Source organism: Cotesia glomerata, linkage group LG3 (assembly GCF_020080835.1).
Source record: "Cotesia glomerata isolate CgM1 linkage group LG3, MPM_Cglom_v2.3, whole genome shotgun sequence".
NCBI classification, from domain to species: domain Eukaryota; kingdom Metazoa; phylum Arthropoda; class Insecta; order Hymenoptera; family Braconidae; genus Cotesia; species Cotesia glomerata.
The window spans coordinates 9,787,800-9,806,328 of record NC_058160.1 but is presented as its reverse complement, the minus strand read 5'-3'; the positions used below and the strand labels follow the sequence as shown (position 1 = coordinate 9,806,328).

The 18,529-nt window shown below is 29.5% G+C and overlaps 4 protein-coding genes across 5 annotated transcripts; 2 read left to right on the top strand and 2 right to left on the bottom strand.

Annotated features, from left to right (window-relative positions):
- Positions 1-118: 118 nt before the first annotated feature.
- LOC123261232 (lipopolysaccharide-induced tumor necrosis factor-alpha factor homolog) lies at positions 119-8,057 on the bottom strand. The gene is made up of 4 exons (XM_044722785.1): positions 7,233-8,057; positions 4,496-4,726; positions 2,479-2,719; positions 119-907 (listed from the first exon to the last, which is right to left on the bottom strand). The coding sequence occupies exons 2-4, from the start codon at positions 4,722-4,724 to the stop codon at positions 769-771; spliced, it is 609 nt and encodes a 202-aa protein (XP_044578720.1). The 5' UTR covers positions 4,725-4,726; positions 7,233-8,057; the 3' UTR covers positions 119-768.
- Positions 8,058-8,060: 3 nt separating this feature from the next.
- On the top strand, positions 8,061-11,329 carry LOC123261230 (kinesin-like protein costa). Its single transcript, XM_044722782.1, has 3 exons — positions 8,061-8,177; positions 8,279-8,449; positions 8,748-11,329. The coding sequence occupies exon 3, from the start codon at positions 8,772-8,774 to the stop codon at positions 11,205-11,207; it is 2,436 nt and encodes an 811-aa protein (XP_044578717.1). The 5' UTR covers positions 8,061-8,177; positions 8,279-8,449; positions 8,748-8,771; the 3' UTR covers positions 11,208-11,329.
- A 749-nt stretch (positions 11,330-12,078) lies between these two features.
- On the bottom strand, positions 12,079-13,241 carry LOC123261234 (histone deacetylase complex subunit SAP18). The gene is made up of 2 exons (XM_044722787.1): positions 13,084-13,241; positions 12,079-12,674 (listed from the first exon to the last, which is right to left on the bottom strand). Exons 1-2 carry the CDS (start codon positions 13,153-13,155, stop codon positions 12,279-12,281), a joined length of 468 nt encoding a protein of 155 aa, XP_044578722.1. The 5' UTR covers positions 13,156-13,241; the 3' UTR covers positions 12,079-12,278.
- Positions 13,242-14,581: 1,340 nt separating this feature from the next.
- On the top strand, positions 14,582-17,531 carry LOC123261231 (mucin-5AC-like). Of its 2 annotated transcripts, XM_044722784.1 has the most exons (4): positions 14,582-14,727; positions 14,818-15,608; positions 15,969-16,001; positions 16,122-17,531. In XM_044722784.1, exons 1-4 carry the CDS (start codon positions 14,721-14,723, stop codon positions 17,409-17,411), a joined length of 2,121 nt encoding a protein of 706 aa, XP_044578719.1. In that variant the 5' UTR covers positions 14,582-14,720; the 3' UTR covers positions 17,412-17,531. The 2 variants fall into 2 exon arrangements, with proteins under 2 accessions (XP_044578719.1, XP_044578718.1); XM_044722783.1 differs by having other exon boundaries at positions 15,969-17,531.
- Positions 17,532-18,529: the final 998 nt, after the last annotated feature.

The window sequence follows — 18,529 nt, the reverse complement described above, 5'->3', positions numbered from 1 at the left end:
TTGTTAATCAATAAGTGGCAAATGAAACGAAAACTTTTATTTTATTCAGATTTATTATAAATAATAAAAACGTTTTTAGTATAAAAAATATACAAATAATTTTTAAAATTCGATTGAGTAATAAAAAATAAAAAAGAAATTTATTTAATACGCCAGTACGATAACAATTAATATATATATTTTTTTTTTCTTACAGCTAATATCTTCATTGGGAAGATGAACTTCTAACTTGAATTAAAATAATATTGAGATACTGATCCGCGACTATCTCATGTTTGTACAAATAAAAATAAGCAACAATAATAATAATGAAATATTGTGGAGTCTGAGTTAATAATCACATTGAAACATGCAAAACTTATTATCATTATCAATATCGTCAGCAAAACTTATAAGTAATTATTTTTAATTGACAAATATATATCAATAGAAGCATCGTCATTGCGAAAAAAATATATAAATACATATATAGATATATCAATTGATTAAAATTAGTTACATTATAATTATACTTTTCATTTTTTTGTTGCATTAGACACCTTTCAAGTAAAGCGTTTATCTTATGTCATGGTCATAGCAAATCCAGTATAATTTATTCAATCATCGCTGATTCAATCATCAGACACCGGACTTTAGTTTCTTTTAAAAAAAATAAAACATTTTTAATTAGTTAATTTTTTTTTTTTAATAGTTATTAATATAGACTTGGAGATATATAATATATATTTATAATTTTAGTATTTAATATTAAGTTAACTAATATAAAATTTAAACTCTGACTGCCATCAATCGTCTCGATGGCTCGAAACCTTTCCACGTTCCGATATAAATTTTACAACGTGGACAAAAGTGATGCACTGTCATGAAATAATTTGTACAGTACGGTAGACACGAACATAAGCAACACCTGTAATAGAATAAATTTTATTATTCAATATATTCCATTAAAAAAAAAAAAAAAAAAAAAAAAATTAAATAAATCTATATTATTAAGAGAATAAGAAAAATTTTGTGTTCAGGAAAGTCATAAGATAAAATCGGTTTTTTTAATGAAATTTAGTGTCATTGCAAAGGTCTTGATTTGAATTTGTGCCTTTTCAAGGTATTATATCATTCTCACCGATAGTCAATTTTTTATGATAAATATTTAGGCTGTATTCAAAAATGCTCTATCTCTAGACAAATAATTAAGAAATGACCTCGAATCTTGTGAACTATTGACATTTTTAAAGATATAAGCTCATCCCGACATTACACTCATCGAGACCTTTCATTTGAGTACCCACATCAATTTTTCATATCTATCTATACTAATAAATGGAGAGCTGTTTTTTTTTTGTCCGGTTATACTGCGAAAACTACTGAACCGATCATAATAATACCATAAGATGCAGCGTGTTTCGGAGAAGGTTTTAGTATATGATATGTTGGTGATTACTTATCCGGAGTCTGTATTTTTTTGACTTAAAAATAATGAATTTTTATTGTAACTAAATTTATTCTATTTGATTGTCATTTGTTTAAAATAAATTTTTTAATTCTATTAGCTATCTTTATATACTAGGCAGATTTCTTCACTTATGAGACCTGCAATTTCTTTAACTGAAACTTTCAATGCTCATTAAAAATTTTTTTTTTCATATCAATTATTATTCATTTTTGTAAGAAAGACACGGGAATGTTGTAATGATTGCACATTGAAAGTTATAATGAATATTAGCTAGAATAACTATATGAATCAAAGATGCATGCCAATTCGATAGAATTGAGAATCTGTGCAAGTCAAAACAATATTCTAATTAAATTTCAAGTCTAGATCTAAAAATGTAATTTTATAAAGCGCCCAGCGGAGCGGGCGAGTTATAGCTAGTATTTTATATATTTATATATATATATATATATATATATATATATATATATATATATATATATATATATATATATATATATGTATATGAATATATGCAAAATATATCAAAATGCATGTGGGTACTCAAATGAAAGCTATTGATGAGTGTAACATCGGGATGAGCTTGTATTTTTAAAAATATCAATAATTAAGAAATGACCTAGTATCTTGTCAGCTATTGACATTTTTAAAGATATAAGCTCACTCCGACATTACACTCATCGAGACCTTTCATTTGAGTACCCACATCAATTTTTCATATATTATATATATATATATATATATATATATATATATATATATATATATATATATATATATATATATATATATGTATATATGAAAAATATATGAAAAGGCATGTGAGTACTCTAATGAAAGCTCTTGATGAGGGTAACATCGGGATGAGCTTATATTTTAAAAAACTTCAATATTTAAGAAAGTACAGTGCATTTTAGCAAAAGTCATTATTTAATGAAGTAAAATTTTATTTATCTATAATTCACAAGTCACGACAGTCACATAGTGGCTGCAAGGTTGCTAGTAAATATTAATTATAAAAATGTTACCCAAGAATACAAAGAATAAGACAACAGATGTGAGCCATTGGTTGATGGTCAGAAACTGTTGACGTCTTGATGTCAGTTAGACAAGAAGGACATTGCATTTTGACAGGACTTGAGGCCAACGTGTAAGTCCCAGATGGACGAACCATTCGTACTTCTGAAGTTATTGGATACGATGGAGGTAAATTACGTGATGATGTATAATCAAAAGGACCTGCTCCATCAATATTTGGTGGTGGAACATCTATTTTAAAAAAAAAATATTTAATAATAAATACATGGCTACTATTCCCAGAATAGTTTGCTTATATTTTATTTAACTATAATATAACTCGGTGAATCTAAATTTAAATTCATCTCCAACTTGATAATCATTGATTATTTTTATATTCATTGAATGATTCGAAAAAAAAAAATATTCAATGAATAAATCTTCGATAAAATAAGAGAACAATTAATCGTAAATTATCATATAATATTTAATACAATAAATTTTAATTATTAATAAATTAATTTTAGTGATAAAATAGTAATTGAATTAATAGAAGAAAAGATAAACATAATATTTGTTTGATATAATATTGAGAAGCATTGGAATGTATATTGCATCGAATTGCATTATCCGTTCCTGACGAATAGAAGAGTGAAGGCGAAAAGTTCAATATCAGTGCCCAGAGAGATAACTCTCGTATCATTGATGTGATACGTCACTCGTACGGTGACATGAGGAATTCAAATAAAAATAAAAAACGATAAAAGTACCACCCGACCCACCGGCCATCCAAATAAATAAATAAATAAATAACAAACAGTGTCAAAAATTCACGAATAAAACAACTATCAAGTTCCCAGCGGTCCTGTTTGTTATTTCCGCCCATGAGCATATATTTATTTAGTCCAGGCATTTTTAATTACATCTAGTCTTTCTCTGTTTTAAAAATTAATTTTAATTCAAATTTTGAATAAAAAAAAAAAAAAATAAGTGCTGAGGTAATGATTAATGAAAATTAGTAATTAAAATAATGAAGGATTAAGGATTTACTTACCGTGGAATCTGAGGATAAGGACAAATTTGTCAGGATAAAAATTAATTATCTCTTCTCTCTTCCAATTAATTTTTTTTTAATATTCAAAAAAATAAATGGTAATTATTTACATAAGGTGGGGTTTTTACTGCGCATTTATGATATAAAATGTCTTGAAAGAAAAAATAAAGATTTCGATAGCTTTTTTGCCTTCAAAAGGAAAAAATTTTGGCTCTCATGTTTTTGGATAAAATTTATATTTTATCTTTTTTTGATGTTTTTGATATATATTTTTTTGAAAAGTACATAAAAAAACGAACATTTAAAAAAAAAAAGTTGAATATCACAATTTTTTTTTAAATTTATAAATTTTATTGAAACTTTGTTAAAATTGTGATAATCAACTTTTTTTTTTAATTGTTTATTTTTTTATGTATTTTTCAAAAAAAAAAATACGTCAATAAAATCAAATAGAAATTTCGTTCAAAAAAATAAATATTAAAATAGTGGACCCCACTTGTAAATAATTATTAAATAAATAAAATAAAATAATTTAATTAATTATTAATAAAAGTAATGATGGAAAAAAATGGTTAAATAAAAATTAATAGTGAACAAAGGATAATGAAATAAAAAAATAGGTGAAATAAAATAATTTAAAAAGCTGAAGAGTGAATTACCATGTGAAAAAATGTTGATTAGCATAAAGCCGTATAATAATCGCATTCATATAAGCATTAGTAGTACATAGGAGTGCACCGAGTATTAATTTATAACCATGAGATATCAAAAATAGAATATAATGGTGGTTTGTGTATATATTTATAGACATACACTACAAATCTCTGTAGATGACACTGATATGAGTGCTTTTAAATGATGATACTCGAATTTAATAATTCATTTGTCGATGAAATTGGGTCAAGATAATGAAACAATTAACCGTTGACCATGATTAATAATTATCTTATAACTTAATAAACTTAATAACTTACAGGGAGCGTTTAAAGGTACTCGGGAATCTCCAGGATACGGTAAGACATTTATTGGCGCAATTGAAGGATTCGGCATAGGCATTGGCATGGTCATTGATTGGGCCATTGCTTCTTCATATGAAGGTGGAAGAGCTGGGGGTGGCGCCGAGGGTGCCATTGCTCCTGAAGTTGCTGGAACTCCTGGAGCAGGTGCTGGCATTGACGACATACTCGGTTGATTTTTTTCCATATCTACACAGAAAAAATAATGTTCTTGAATCAAGTATATATTTTGAAGAATTTAATCTTCTTGATTTGAGTAGAAAAATTCTTGAACTAATAAATTTTTCTTGATTTAAGGAAATTTTACTTGAATTTTTCGCCTTGATTCAAGACAATTACTTATTTATTTATTTATTTATAAAGAAACGCTCTCGGCAATTTAGAACAATATGTTAAATTTTTATGTGTAAAATGTTTAGTAATGTTTATATACAGTAAATAGCGTCTGTAAAGAGAAGATAGACTCAGAAAATTTAAGAAATTTTTTTAAAAAATTTGAAAGAAGAGAAAAACAAAGCGAAAAAGAAAAAAAATTTTTAGTAATTGATAATCACTAATTGATAGTTTATAATCACGATTTGTACACCTGGAATGCTTTTATTTTAGAATCACCCTTTTTGCTTCACTTTTTATTTATACTCTTTTCAAAATTATTATCGTAGTTCAATAATTTTTCTCTCGAATCAAGTTAATTTTTTATTTTAATTTATAGAGTAATTTTAAAAATATTATTAATTTTTAAGGAAAAAAAAATGAAGAATAAGAAGAAGCAAAAAAGGTCATTGTTTTGTATCAGAGAATACATTGACCCAAAATAAATAGTGATAAACAAACTAATAAAAATAGTAGTAAATCACAACGATAATTGCGATTGCCTTGAATTTTAAATAATAATTTAACAAGAAACTCTGCTTGGTAAATTATACTTTTTAAAAAGACATTCAACTATTGACAATGAACATTATATTTATATTATTCCCGTTTGACATCTCATTTGTGGCTCGGCATTATTAAGTAATTGGAAAATGACAACCTACATGTACGACAAGTGTTATCACTTATCTTATGTTCATGCATTGTGAATTTTAACTGTAAAATAAATTTTATATTCACGCTGATATCCTCTCGATCTCTGTGCATAAATGCTTACAAATATATATTATTTATAATTGTAGTGTTACGATTAGCTGTTGAATGTCAATTGCAGATCGTAGGTCATGTTATTATTTTTTTTTTTTTTTTAGATTCTAGTCTAAATAATTATTCTTTAATTTAATTACAGCTGTGTGTGTGTGTGTGTGTGTGTTTGTGTGTGTGTGTGTTAATATGTAAATTTATAAAAATTTAGTACTCATTTAGTTATGCTGTAAGTTAATAACGCATGACGGTGAGTAAACAAAGGTAAAAAGTCATGAGTAAAGAAAACATGGAAGTTAATATCTTGAATAATAAATTTAATATGGAAATAAATAATATTAAATTATAAATAAATTCTGCAGAAACAGCTTTAGTGCTGAATTTTATAATTTATTCCATACCGGCAATACACTTTTATTTTCAATAGTTTACAGTAACACATAAAAAAAAGTTGCGTCATGTCCTTGCACGCAAGTAGAAAGCCACCAGCGCGATTATTATATAATTGTTTAATTAAATTTTCTGTTATATTTTTTTACGCATCTAATAATGTAATAATTTGGATTTTGTTTTTTTATAATAATATATTTGGAAATTATTAACTAATAATAAATAGATAATAGTGAATTGACAATTATATGTGTTTGTAAACGTCCGCCGATGAATCATTTTCTATTTAAAAATCCAAAATATATAATTTAATATTGATAAGTATTATTATAGTTAAGTCTTTGATTTTACAAAACTAATAAGAAATAATTATTTTAATTATTAGATTGACATAACTATTACACTTCTCGAATATTAATAAAAAATTTATCAGTAAACAGTCTCATAACACGTATTGAAATGAGCCCAAAAAATAACTTTCTCTTAGAATTAAAACCTATAATTAACATAATTAACACTTATACTTTTTTATTTTAAACTCTAGAAAGTTGTGAAAATAATTACAAAATTTTGTTGTTTTTTGTTAGGTAATTATTTTTAAAATTAATTTTACTTTTAACTGACAGTAAAATAAATTTTTTTTAACAATATCAAAATTAATTTTTTGACATTAAATTTAGCTGGCACTACAATTTTTTAATTTTCTTTAACAAATTTATTTCAAAAAATTATTTAAACAAAAATTGAATTTTGAATTAATTGAAATTTCTACATGTCAATTTTTTTTTGTCATGATTTATTTGTTAAAAAAATTCTCAAATATCTGCTAAATTAATTTTTTTGATTTGATTTATTTAATTATTATTTTTGTAATATTTAAAATTTGAAAATTTTCTGAATTTACTTTAACATAAAAATTAAAAAAAACAATCTCTAAAATCTTATAAAAAATTAAAAAAACTGTTAAATCCTTTCTATTTTTAGCTATTACAAATAAATATATATATATATGAAATCAACCATCTTTTTCATCTTAGTCTCCTTCTATTGATTAGTTACTACCAATACCTCCAAAATAATACAATCTATCTTTTAAAAAATTTTGTAACTAAAACTCTTACTTTAAATACATTACTAAATAAAAAATAACAATTATAATGAGTATTACCTTTAAATTTTAATATAGATAAATTGCAAATTGTCAAAAACAACTGTCAGCAAAAAAAAAGTTATACTCTTATACAAAAACAAATCTCACGGATATTAAATGACACTTGGTGAGAAAATAAATAAAATAACAAAGTAAACAGTTAAATAACAGATACGGAAGTTTAATTAAGTAGTTGCATCACAAGTAAAGGTAAACCGACGACAGTATTAAAAAAAGTAAATAAAGAAACGGGTGAAAGCGCGGCCGCGACGATGAGACACGTCCAATAAGGTCAACGATCACTTAAATATTCACGCCAAAAAAAATTTAGCCTTCATGACACCATTACTTTCGAATTGAGACCAAAAAAATCTAAATGTTAATTACAAGTGAGCTCTTTATAATCCACCTGTCAAATTAACATTTTGGCGGGAAAATTCCGCCATTTTGTCTCTCCAATTTTTTCTCATTGATAATTCACCGAGACAATTGTAACAACAAAAAAATAATTTAATATTATTTTCTCAGATTAAATTTATTTGTATACAGACGTCTTAACACAATCGATCCACGTGCAGTACTGAGCAAGACCACCGAACACCGTTGCGGACCGTATATGTCATGTTATTTACATACACCAAAAACGCGGGAACGCGACAAGCCTATATTTTTTTCCTACTTCACTTGATTCACAATATTCTCACATTTTTTTCACTCTCACTTGTTTCTTTTTACAAAATAATTATCGCGGACTTAATTAATAATGTTAATCGGAGTAATTATTGACTATTTAAAGATATTCTGGACCTGTTTGAACCTGACAGTAAGTAGGAGAGGGGAGAGGCCGAGATTCCAACTAGTCTGCAGTAAAGACGCGAGCTGACTGACTAGAAGCTTCGCGCGGCTGCGCAGAACTACCAAACTGCCCTCTTTTGCGACGCAGGTCATTTAAAACTGAACCGGGTAATTCAAAATTTATTGTCAAATTCTACTGTGCCGACATTTTGAAAACATTTTATCAACTGCAAGTATTTTTACGTTTTTTATACGATGGAATCTTCCAGTAGATGTCCATAATGACACTCCAGGACCTGTAGAGAAGCTGATCTCGATCATCTGGATTTTAATTATTCCAAGTCAAGTGAAAAACATCAAATTATTATGGAGTGAATGTTTTTGTTTATTTTTTTTTTGTTATTTTTATAAGCAATAAACAAATATAATTATTTATCCAGGTGAGTCAATAATTAATTATTTTTTTAATTTTTCAATATTTCACTTAGTATTTTTGATTTTTTTAAGGCATTAATAGAAGTTTTGATTTTTTAATTTTTTTTTTAACATCCAAATTTATTTTTAAAAAAATTGCATTTTTGATTTTTAAAAATTTTTACGTCATTTTTTTTCTAATTTTTTTTTTCATAAGTTATTTGTTAAAAAAATTATTAAATATTTTCTTAATTTTTTATTTTAATTTTTACAAAAAAAAAAATTATCTAAAAAAATTTAAATATTATTAAAATAATTTTTTAGGATTAAAAAACTAAAAAAATAACAATGATGCATTACGGATCATGGATAACCCCCCAGCAAATGATGGAGAACCGTTATTACTCCTCAGGATTCATCGAAGACCCCTACCGCCTTCAAAATGATCCTCGTGACGAAGAGTGCGAGCAAATAATCGACGAAACCCACGACACAATAACAACAGCGACCTCCGACGAGCGTAGCTCCAGCGCAGATATTTTCCGACTAGAATTCGCGGCAACTCAGCGTCTCAAGTTAGTATCAAATGCCGAAGGACTCTTCAACCGGCTGGTAGCCAGCAACATCCTCCCCCACAACGAGCAGGACCAGATAGAGCAGTGGCTGTGCATGAAGCAAGAGTACGAGGAGTGTATCACCAGCGACGAGACTGCGAGTCTCCAAGGGTATGAAACTACTCGCCGTTCTCTTGAAAGAATCGAGGAGGTTACAGAAACTGATGAAAAGACTGATGAATCCAATCCTGTTCGTATTTCTTCAGACACTTCAATGTCCGACGTAGACGTTGAGGAAGACGATGAGAGTGATATTAATTCCGACAATCCCGATTTTTTGGAAAAACTTGATGAGTGTATGAACAAATTAAAACGCGAGACAGATTTTATTATTGACAATATTGACGACGATAATTTTATTCCTATAATTACAGAACACTTGACAAATAATAATAGTATTAATAACAATAATAATTATTACAATAATATAAATAATAATAATGAGCATGATGATTGTAAAATAGTTAAGCCAATACCGATAAGAAATAAATCTCTGAGAAGAAATTCAATGTTACCGGGTTCGGAAATGTGCAGTGATGTTGCTGCGTTTGCTTCTGGCTTTAAATTACCCGAGTGTTATCAAGAGCAATTAAATGATGAGTGTATTAACGACAACTCGCCTGACTTATTGGTCGACGCTTTGAAGAGCAACGATGTGCTTGAGCCGATAAAAACTTTGAAGACTCTGACTATGAACAACGAAGTTAAACAAACTCAAGTTAAAATCATAAAAGAAGAACTCGACGACGCTCACAAACGGATTGATGAATTACAAAAGACTATAAAAATGAAAGAAGAAATATTTATTGGTGATATGGTCAAAAATTCTGAGTCCCGGAAGCAAAAGCTGCATAAAAAGAGGTTCAAAGTTAAGAAAGAGCTGGGTAATCGCGGGTGGGCGACTGACAAGTCTATTTCTTCTTTGAGGAATGAAAAGTGTCATCGGGATGTTGAGTTGTACAAAAATATAGCGATTCACTATGAGCAGAGGCTGGTGGACATTGAAAAAATCAAACAGATTGCCGGAGACTCGGCTAAGAAGATTCTTGAGCTGGAGATGTCACTCAATGCTTCGAAAGTTCAGATGGAGAAGCTGCAATGGCAGCTTAAAAAGGAGGAAGAAAGGAAGAGTCAGCTGGAGGATGAAGTTGCGGAGGATCAGAAGAAAATTAAGGAGCTGGTTGAAAAGTGTAACTTGACTGAGTCGAAGCTCCAGGAGATGAAAAGCGAGTCTGAAGATGAGCGAGCTAGTTCTAGGATGAAGGACGCGGATCAAAAAATTCTGGAGAGCTCCAGGATGTCTCTGGATTTTTTGAAGATCAAATCTTTGAACGAGAGGGCTGAGAATTTAAAGGAAGCTAGTGATAGGAATGAAATTAAGATTCTGAGGGATGAAATTAAAGAGCTGAGGTTCAATAAAGAGAACCTGGTGACTCAGACCGTGGACTTGGTCCAGAAGATTAAGTTGCAGGAGAGGAAGCCGACTGAGGATGAAGAGAGGAAGAAGCTGGAGTGGAATGAGTCGATTGAGATGATCGACACGTTGATTGAGAAGAAAAATTCTAGGATTTCTCGACTGTCTAAATTGGGAGGCATTAGTAAGAATAGCTCGAGCAATGTGGAAGAGTCTAGTGTTAGCAACAAGGAGATGATCAATGAGCTTCTGTCTAATCTGAGAGACAATGAGCTTAAAGACTTGTTCCATGTTTATTATAATAAAGTTATCGAGCTGAAGAAGAGCACTGGGGTCCTGGATGAGCAGAATGCTCTTTACGAGGCAGAGTGCCAGAGATTGAGGAAAGCGAATCATGATCTTATGGTCAAGTTCCAGCAGAAGCATTCGCACTATCCCAGTTCTTATGCCATGACTGGAAGAGGAAGCAATGATAAGCAACTTCAAATGGTCGTGAGGAACTTTAATCACCAGGAAGCTGATCATGAGGAGAAGATGGAGATGGAGAAACTCAGGAGGGAAAATAAAACTCTTCATAAGAAACTCAAGGAAATGTTGAATATTCCCAAGTGGGCGAGTCAAGGGTCTAGCAGATATCCCAGACATGATTTTAATGATATTAAACCTTCTTCTCAGGATAAGTTGATGACTAAAGTTACGAGAGAAAGAAACAAAATTATTATTCAGAAAACTGATTGTGTTAACAAGAAAAAGTAAATTTTTAGTTTTTTTTAAAGATTGTAATTTTATTTAATGTTTTAGCAGTGCCAAAATAATTAGAAGTTTTTTAATATTTTTGACAATAATATAAACTTACACTCTTAATTATATTCATCAAAAAAAATTTACTGTAATTGAAAGACATCTATCGACTTTTATAAATTATTATGAACAAATTTTAAGAAAAAATTCTACACTAAGAAATTAAAAATAAATAGCAACCTTGCAGTCACTAAGACTGCCGTGACTTGTGAACTATAAATAAATAAAATTTTGCTTTATTAAGTAATGATTTTTGTTAAATTGCACTGTACTTTCTTAACTATTGACATTTTTGATTATATAAGCTCATCCCGATGTTACTCATCAAGAGCTTTCATTTGAGTACCCACATGCATTTTCATATATATATATATATATATATATATATATATATATATATATATATAAATATATATATATATATAAATATATGGAAAATTGATGTGGGTACTCATATCAAAGGTCTCGATGAGTGTAATGTCGGGGTGAGCTTATATCTTTAATAATATTATTAGTTGACAAGATAGCAATGTCAGTTTTTAATTATTGACATTTTTAAAGATATAAGCTCATCTTGATGTTACACTCATCAAGAGCTTTCATTTGAGTACCCACATGCATTTTAATTTATTTTTCATATATACATATATATAATATACAAAATATATGAAAAATTGATTTGGTTACTCAAATGAAAGGTCTCGATGAATGTAATGTCGGGGTGACATGATTAAAAAATACAAACCAGTGTTAGTAATCAAACGATTTTAAAAAATTATAAAACTAATAATTAAAACTTAGAGACAAAGATATAAAAATCTTTGGCATTTATTAATTGTATTATTTATTGTAATTATTTTTGACAAATGTAAATAAATTTTTTTTCCTACATTTCAGTAAATCATAAAATATTTGTTATAAAATTAAAGTAAATAATAATCAGTAAGAAATTACCAAGTATTTATACCAAAAGATAATCATTCTCGATAAATAATCTTAATTTAAACTTAAATGAAAATATGAAGATTAATATTGACGGAGACCACCACGTCTAGCAGCTGGCTGCATCATACGGTTCGGAGGAGTTATCGAGATGTCTAGGTAGTCGCCGATGGTGAATCTTACTTGAGCAAGTGTTTTGTTATCATCAGCTCCTTTCTGTCCTGAGCAAGTGACACCGATTTCACGCATTCGGTAACCAGAGTTACGCGGCTCGGGAGTAACTAGTGAGAATTCAAAGTAAGTTCCTTTGCTCCGCGCGTCTGGGTTAACTTCTTTTACTAGGCCGGTGATTTCTCTTAGTGTTGCGTCCATCCATGTGTAAATTTGCAGCTCATTTGAAGGGACGTTTCCTCGGCTGTAGTCCATTATGTTGTGGTGACGACCAGTGTTGCAAAATACTCGTAATAATAGTGGACATGTCTGTTAAAAATTTTTTATTATTAGTCACAATTTATTTTTTTATCACAACAATATTAATTATTAATTTAATGAAAATTAATTTAGTAGATATTTAATGATTAAAAAAAATTTTTTAACAAATAATTGTAAAAAATATTGACATGCAGAAATTTTAAGAAATTAAAAATGCAATTTTTCTAAAATAATATTTTGTAACAAAATTATTTATAAAAAAATTTTTTAAATTATCAAATATCTGCTAAATTAATTTTCATACGCAAGTACATAATAATTAATAAAAAAATATAAAGTAGCGGTATAATGGTAAAATAGAGGTTAGAATTTAAATTTAAAAAATTAAACGCGCGTAAAAAATATAAATTATTACAAATAAATAAAATTAAATATTTATTAATATAAATACTATTACCTTTTCTCTATCGACTGGTTTTTCTGGTAATTGTTTATCATCAACAACCATAGATTCAACCATTGACGCCATTTTTGTATTTAATAATTACTTTTTTTCTAAGGGGGAAATTTATACAACAAACATGTCCACATGGGTGCTGTGAGTATGACAGTTCCCGAGATGGCGCCACTGTGCCAGAAAAAAAATTAATTGTTGCATACTCACTCCGCTAGGTGGTGCTTCTATTCATGACACTGCAATTATCAGACGTTGGCTATATTGGTTTACACCAACGCCTTGTACCAAATTTTTTCTCTAATAAAAAAAAAAAAAAAAAAAAAAATTATCAGACGTTTGGCAATTTTTAATTTTTTTATATAATTTAAATAATAATCAAAATAATATTTTACAAAATTGCCCTTGTAGTTTATTTTTTTACACGAAAATTTTTTTTAAATTTTTATATAAAGATTATTTCAATAAAAAAATTAATAAAAAAAAAAATTGTCATGCAGAAAATTTAGAAAATTTTAAGTGCAATTTTTAAAAAATATTTTTTTACTCATAATTATTATTAAAAAATTAAAAGTTGTCAAATGTCTGCTAATTTTAGTATCATTTAAAAATTTTGATGTTTTTTATTTCCTGATATTGTAAAAATGTCAAAATTGTTTATAGTTCAACAAAAGTTTAGTGAAAAGTTTATGAATTTAAATTTTTAATTTAAATAAATTTAAAATCTGACAAATTTCTTTATTTACGAAAAACAGGATTATTTAAGGTGAAAAATTAATTTATTAATTAAAAAAGTGAAACTAATTATGTAAGAAGATATGAAGAAGACTCCAATAACCATGAATACCACCAAAGAGTTTGAAAGTAAGTTTAAAAGCTTGTAATGACACAATATTTTGATAAAGTCTATGTTGACAAAAGCTTATTCATGCTTACAAGATTAAAAAGTCTAAACTTTTATTCCAACAATAATCTTCCAGCTTACATTGATAGTGCTTAATCCTTTTTTTACAAGTTTAAATATTAAAAATTGAGAATGCTTCTGCAACCTTAACTCGATAGTTTACGGTAATTAATCTGGCTTAGCTAATATCAGTTATATACTAGGAATTATGTGTTACTTCCGCCATGACAACAAACACTCATACTTTAATAATAATATACGTCATTTAAGAAGAATACCTTCACACATTTATCGCATTGACATTGATCACAATTTTATCAATAACATTCAAATTTATGTAAACAAACTGATTATAACTCGCAGATTATTTATATGCGCGTCTTTGAAATTTACAACGAAAACTATGTCTAGTTATTTAGCAATAAATCAAAATTCTATTTTTATCCGCAATTTACTTTGCAAATTCAATGAACGCTTCTATCTAATTTCTAAGAATTTCTTTATAGCTGATATTAAATTGCATTTTATAGATCATTATTATATTTATAATTACCTTGATGTACAAAAGATTAATTGTTGTTTTGTTTTATGAAGAATTGATAAGACAATGCAACTTTATAAAACCGCGATCGTCTAACAACAAATTCAGTTGATAATAATTCTTACAGTAGTGAATATTTAGACATAATTAATTAATAAATTTGTGCTTTATTTTTTTTTTATAATTAAAATAAAAATGCAAAGTAAGTAGTTGCTTTTATACTTTAATAACATAGTAACAGACAATAATTTGAATAATTTATGCTTGATTATCATCGTAAATTTTTTAATAGATCATTTTACGTTAACTACTATCATCCTGACAATAAAACTGGTTAGCGCATTCGCTGCCGACAATGAAATCCCAACAGAATGTCCGCAAGTGGACCCGATTAATACAACCATTCATATTGCTCACGAGCTTGACTGCTCAAAATTTTATGTCTGCTCGAACGGTCGTAAAATCTTGATGATGTGTCCTCTGATGGATGGAGCTGGGAATAGGCTGCATTTCAACCCCAAGTTACAAGTTTGTGACTGGCCATATCGAGGTGGATGCAATGTATCTACTAGTACGACTGCAGTACCTACGGAAGCGACAAGTGTAGACACAGATAATTCTACTGAGTGGGTAGTAACCACTGAGTCGACGGAAGCTAATAACTCTTCAGAAATAACAGAAGCTATTACGGAAGTTATTACAGAATCATCAACTAATAAAGAATCAACGGTAACTGTGTCTTCAGGATCAAATTCTACTGTTACACAAGCTACGACGACATCTGCATCATCAACGGTTCAAGAAACTGAGAGTTCTTCTAAACCTTCTGAATCAACAACTCAGGAACCTCCAACTAGTAATTCTACAGAAACCGAAGCTCAGCCATCAATAACGACTCAATCAACGGTCCAAGAAACTGAAACAACTTCTAAACCTTCAGAATCAACGTCTGTCACAACTCAGGAACCTTCAGTGCCTAGTTCTACTGAAACAGAAGCTCAGCCATCAATAACAACCCAATCAACGGTCCAAGAAACTGAAACAACTTCTAGACCTTCAGAATCAACGTCTGTTACAACTCAGGAACCTCCATCTAGTAATTCTACGGAAACAGAAGCTCAACCATCAATAACGACTCAATCAACGGTTCAAGAAACTGAGAGTACTTCTATACCTTCTGAAACAACGTCTGTTACAACTCAGGAACCTCCAGCTAGTAATTCTACGGAAACAGAAGCTCAGCCATCAATAACATCTCAATCAACGGTTCAAGAAACTGAGAGTACTTCTCGACCTTCAGAATCAACGTCTGTTACAACTCAGGAACCTCCAGCTAGTAATTCTACTGAAACAGAAGCTCAGCCATCAACAACAACCCAATCAACAGTCCACGAAACTGAAACAACTTCTAGACCTTCTGAAGCAACATCTATTACAACGCAGCAGCCTTCAGTGCCTAGTTCTGCCGAAACAGAAGCTCAACCATCAGTAACAACTCAATCAACGGTCCAAGGAACTGAAACAACTTCTAGACCTTCAGAATCAACGTCTATTACAACTCAGGAACCTCCAGCTACTAATTTTACAGAAACAGAGGCTCAGCCATCAATAACAACTCAATCAACGGTTCAAGAAACTGACCCAACTTCTGTAACTACTAATCGACCGACAGAATCAACAACTTTTTTAACATCATCAACATCTCAAACCATCACCACCAATCTAATGGAAACAACAAACACCACCATCACTCAAATCATCAGCACCACCATTCCCACCATAATCACCACCGATGACTTTGAATCCAATAAAACAATCTCCACACTGCCTACTCCACTTCCTAAATGCACATCAAGCGTATCTGGAATTTTATATCCACATGAATCTGACTGCTCTTTATTCTACAACTGTGACCACGGAAAATTAGTTCTATTAAGTTGTGCCCAAGGACTCTATTTCGATGAACCTCGTCAAGTCTGTGTGTGGCCTCACGAAACCAATTGCCAGAAATCAACATCACTTAATCCTTCTACGACAATTTCTTCCATTTCTACAATAAAAATCACAACATCAACAAACATCTCAGACTTATGTCCTGCTGACAATTCAAACAATGGAGCATTGTATCCCCACGAGTGTGTATGTAGTAAATTTTATCTCTGCACTAACGGACAACTTGTTTTGAATCAGTGTCCTGCTGGTTTGAATTTTGATTCCAAATTGAACATTTGTGATTGGCCAGAAAACGTCCAATGTCAGTCATCTTCACCTTCAGTGTCTTCAACAACTGCCAAATTGTCAACGACGACATTGAGTAGTCTAGTGGAAACCATAAAGCCCGTAGAGCCGAATTCAACCGAGTCTGCTAAGTTAATCGATCAACCAGCGGTATCAAAATCTGAATGCCCAGAAGATGGATCTGAACCACTGCTTCCTCATGAAACTAATTGTCGGCTTTACTACGACTGTAAAGACGGTGAAAAATGGTTGAAAGAATGTTCATCTGGATTAGAATTCAATCCTACGCTTCAATTTTGCGATCGACCTGAACTCGCTGGATGCTCCAACTCGGAAAGCAATCAGGAAACTACTGTACGAAAAATTGAAACTTCTGAAGCAGTAAGTGAAACTTCTGAGCCAGTTGATGAATCATCTACTTCCAAAAATGAAACTTCTGCATCAGATACATGTTTAAGACCTTGTCCCGCGGATGATCCTATAGATTATACAGTTTTGGTTGAACATCAAAACTGTTCGAAGTTCTGCAAATGTAGCCATGGGATTCCCTACGTCTTAAACTGTCCAGCAGGCCTCCAATTCAATTCATTGGAACAAACTTGTGATTATCCCGAGAGAGCTAATTGTAACAGACAACCAGCTTATTAATTCTATTCCAGTTAAAAAGTATTTACAAATCTGATCTCTTAGATTACATATAAGCTAGCATTGCTATTGTAATTTATTGACTTGATTATTTATTTATCTAAATATATGATTGATGCATAAGTCTTTTGTATTTTTTTTTATCTCATAACCTTGATCTAAAAATGAAAAATTTATCTGAACGTAAAATATATTTTAAGCAAATACAAGATTATTTTGAAACAATACAAGTTATTTCCATTAATAAGTAAGTAATTGCGTAGTATTTAATGTAAATAAATATTGCGTAGTTATTTAATACTTGAAATCGACTTTAATCTTGAATTAAAAATCATGTTATTAAATTTGGATCTATAAAATACATTATAGTGATAAGATTTCTCCTTCACTATTTATATATTTCGTGATAGCCAACTGTCTATTTAGTCAGTTAGATTTTTGGCCATCACATTGTCGAAAAATATTTCTTTCTAAGAGAGAATGTTAAACTAATTTTTTAAATTTTCAATCAAATGTTGCGTTTTTGGGGTGAGAATTTTTTTATTTTACCATAATTATAATTTTTAAGTAATTGAATAATTGTTTATAGTAATCAGCATAATTCTTGGAAGTTCCGCATTGGAAAAATTTAACAGAGTTGATAGCGGTTGTATCGGAACATGTCCTGGTGAAAACCTTCCTAATGCTGCGATACTTTTGGTGCACAGTAATTGCTCCAATTACTGTCACTGCAACGGAAAAAAGTGTATCGTCAAAAATTGCGATGCAAATTTAAGATTCAATTCCCGCGATGGGATTTGTGACCGTCCGGAAAAAGTTGAATGTAATATCAGAGGAACAGACGACTTTGATCTTGATAATTCGACCGGAAGTGAATCGGAAGAAAATAATTCTGTAATTATTTATTGTCTGATTTCTATTATTTGGCTAATTGGAATTATTTTTATCATTATTTTTGCTTGTCAACACACTAAAAAATTTCGTTTTAAGTTTTGGCGATCTAATTAACAAGTATTGTTGTTATCTATCAGGAAATAATTATTACTTAAATTTAAATAATAAAAAAAATAAATGTAAATAGATAAGATGCGTTTTATCAGTTGGTGATTTATCAATTTAGG

Excerpts from the sequence above, each read along its gene's own strand:
- LOC123261232 (XM_044722785.1), bottom strand. The coding sequence starts at position 4,724 with ATGGAAAAAAATCAACCGAGTATGTCGTCAATGCCAGCACCTGCTCCA. Across the intron at positions 2,720-4,495 it reads AGTACCTTTAAACGCTCCCT|ATGTTCCACCACCAAATATT; the intron begins GTAAGTTATTAA and ends TTTTTAAAATAG. Across the intron at positions 908-2,478 it reads CTTATTCTTTGTATTCTTGG|GTGTTGCTTATGTTCGTGTC; the intron begins GTAACATTTTTA and ends ATTCTATTACAG.
- LOC123261230 (XM_044722782.1), top strand. The coding sequence starts at position 8,772 with ATGATGCATTACGGATCATGGATAACCCCCCAGCAAATGATGGAGAAC.
- LOC123261234 (XM_044722787.1), bottom strand. The coding sequence starts at position 13,155 with ATGGCGTCAATGGTTGAATCTATGGTTGTTGATGATAAACAATTACCA. Across the intron at positions 12,675-13,083 it reads AACCAGTCGATAGAGAAAAG|ACATGTCCACTATTATTACG; the intron begins GTAATAGTATTT and ends AATTTTTAACAG.
- LOC123261231 (XM_044722783.1), top strand. Across the intron at positions 15,609-15,968 it reads CAACGTCTGTTACAACTCAG|CAGCCTTCAGTGCCTAGTTC; the intron begins GAACCTCCATCT and ends ATTACAACGCAG.